The following is a 2,937-nucleotide window of genomic DNA, read 5'->3' as shown; positions in this document are numbered from 1 at the left end:
AAGACAAGAAGATTGCTCAAGCTCAATCACCTCCGTACGTTAGCACACTTGACGCTATCACGGCGTTGTTCACCGTTCTCATCTCTCAAGCTCGTGGCCATGGAAGATCTGTACGCGTGTCAACAGCAGTGCACGGACGGAACCGACTGCAACCGCTTGTGGTCGACGCTGTCCGTGGCGTCCGAGATATGACACGTGAACATCTCAAAATCGCTACTGCACTAAATGTAGCCATCTTCGTGGTAGTAACCAAGACGGATCTCGTGACGGACGAGCGGATACAGCAGTGTCTCGTTGAGGTCGCAGACCTCCTGAAGGCGTTTTGTCCTTGTCAACGACTTCTTTCGGCGCCAACAAACATGGATACATTACAGGACGACCCCGTGAAACTTAGTACAGTACCGGTTTTCCAGATCTCGAACGTAGACGGCATTGGTCTGGACGTGTTGCAAGCGTATCTGGCCATGCTGGAGCCGAAGCGCTTGTGGGCTAACAAAGCCAAGACGCCAGCGGAGTTCCAGGTTACTCAAGCGTACGATATCGAAGATGCAGGCACCATTGTGACTGGACTTGTCCATGCTGGCACGCTGTGCGTAGGGGAGCAGATGCTGCTCGGACCTGATGCTGATGGTCAGTTTTGCGAGGTAGCAGTCGAGAGCATTGAAGTGCAACACAAGGCAGCACAAAATCTAAGCGCTGGTGAGACTGGAGCTGTGCTGATTCGCTTTCTGGCCACCGCTCCGCCTCTCCATCGTCTCAGAAAAGGCACCATGCTCGTACATCCGAGTGTTCGACCGATGGCTACACGTCAATTTGACGCCGAGTTGCACTTTTTACCGGATGCACGCGCGTTTCGCGAGAACTTCGAGGCCGTAATTCATACAGGTCAAGTACGACAAATGGCCAAGATCGTGCGACTGACTAGCTCCAGTCCCAACCCAAACTGCAGCCTGCTACTACAATGTGCCGCTTCGAGTTCATGTACTGGCCGGAATATATCCGTCCAGACTTGCCACTAGTACTACGTGAAGGGAAAACGCAAGCTGTGGGTCGGGTAGTGCGCGCTGTGCCTATTTTCCACAAGGAACAGCAAGTAACTCGAGTGCCATCCTGCTAAAACGTCACTATTAATACTTCGCAGCACTTTGTATGCTAGGCATGTATGCAAGCAAGAGAGAGTAGTATGCAAGCAAGAGAGAGTAAAAAGAAATGCAATTTTTTTCACCTACTTAAATGCATGTGTAGCCATTTACAGATGTTGCTGCAGCCATTTTCGTTGCCTATAAAAAGCTATTCAGTTGAAGGAGGTTATTTAAGCCATCAACTTCTTGCCAGAAGACGATTACAACGTGAGTATTACGATGGCATCCGTGGAGGTGCGCTCTAAAGCCAACCACGACACTACAAACACGAGCAAGATGCACTTAGATCTTGAAGAAAGTACCACTGGAGACCGCAAACAGGACGATAAAGAGCCCAAGAAGACGAAGGTCCGAAAGCGACGTGGACCGGGAGCTCAGGCAATTGAAGAAGTGTTTGCAACGCTGAGCAATGCTCGGTCGTCGGGGCTCAATCCTCCTCCAGAGCGTATCATACTGACACCTCGATCAGCAGAAGCTTGTTTACGCTGTGGAGTGAATCCGGAAACCCTCAAAATCCGCGACTTGGATTCCTTTTAGATCCAGACGTCACGACTGCCGTACAGCGTATGCGCCACGGAGCGTATTCACTACGCAGACACGAGGAGATGCAGACTCTACGAGCTGAAAAGTGGAAGCTGCTCGAGGCGGAGGATTGAGGCGGCGTCATCCCGTCGCGTCTTGTAGCCATTTCAGGCCCCAAACGAGGTTCTCATAGTGCCAACGGGCTAACGTCAAGCTCCTCGAGCTCGTCGGCCACGAAGAATTCCTCGTCCCTGCTGAATATCGAGCGACAACGACTCGAAAAAGTCCGACAACGACAAGAACGCGAGCTGGAACAAATGCTCGAGTTCGAGATGAAGATGAACCGACTGCAACAAATATCAGTACATACAACATTCTTACGGGTTGTGTTGGTTGTGTGGATGGGTGGTTGTGCACTATAAAAGCTCCAAGTGCAAATGAAGTCCCCGACGTATCAGCTTTCTTTTCGGGTCACTACTTGTGCTACGGTATAAATGTGCAGGCCATGTGTGACGCAGCGTGCAGATTTACCGGTTATTGTTTTAACTCACCAGGAAAGGTTTCGGATAGTGTTGCTTTTAAAAAGTGGCCATTGCACACTGCTATCTCCAATTTACCCTTTGGGTATTATGTCATCGGTGACAACGCGTACCCATTGTCATCATCCGTGCTGGTGCCCTTTACGAAACCGGAGATCAAAACCAGAGATTATTCCGACTACAATTTTTATGTATCCCAACTACGCATTCGAATTGAAATGTCCTTCGGTCTCCTGGTTAATAAGTGGCAAATATTTAAGAGGCCACTGGCAGTGGACTATGTACATGCAGGGCTCGTTATCAAAACTTGTATGAGATTACATAATTACTGCATTAACGAGCGCATTTCTCAACCGGAAAGTGGAGGACCAAGCAATGCCGCGTCAAGAGAATTTAACGCAATGGAAAACTGCAGCTATTTGCCCACAGGTGTGTTGGCACTGCTCAGCGCATTAATCTAGCGCCACAGGCAGCAGGTTTATTATACGCACGATGTGGACGAGGAGATCGGTAGAGAACAAGAGCAAATGTCTTGATTTCGCTCTATCAACGTTAAACAGCTGCAAGCGTTTGCAGTTTTCCGCCTTTGTCTGTGTCACAGTGAAATACTAGTGCAAATAGTCGTCAGTCTTAAAGCCTACTGCTTTTCTAGAACCTGATCGAAAAAGTTATTTGGCTCCGCTCGGTTCACGGATAAGGTGGCAAGAAACGTACTTAAGTGGGAAAAGATCATA

General features: G+C 49.1%; 1 protein-coding gene across 1 annotated transcript; it reads left to right on the top strand.

Annotated features, from left to right (window-relative positions):
- Positions 1-154: 154 nt before the first annotated feature.
- PITG_19371 (GTP-binding protein, putative) lies at positions 155-1,679 on the top strand (the record flags this gene model as incomplete). Its single annotated transcript, XM_002896124.1, has 4 exons — positions 155-890; positions 950-1,093; positions 1,157-1,199; positions 1,318-1,679. The coding sequence occupies 4 exons, from the start codon at positions 360-362 to the stop codon at positions 1,677-1,679; spliced, it is 1,080 nt and encodes a 359-aa protein (XP_002896170.1).
- Between the last annotated feature and the right edge of the window lie 1,258 nt (positions 1,680-2,937).

Source organism: Phytophthora infestans, genomic scaffold (assembly GCF_000142945.1).
Source record: "Phytophthora infestans T30-4 supercont1.103 genomic scaffold, whole genome shotgun sequence".
Taxonomy (NCBI): domain Eukaryota; phylum Oomycota; class Peronosporomycetes; order Peronosporales; family Peronosporaceae; genus Phytophthora; species Phytophthora infestans.
Note: the sequence above shows the minus strand (reverse complement) of the source record. Positions and strands in the feature narration are given on the sequence as shown.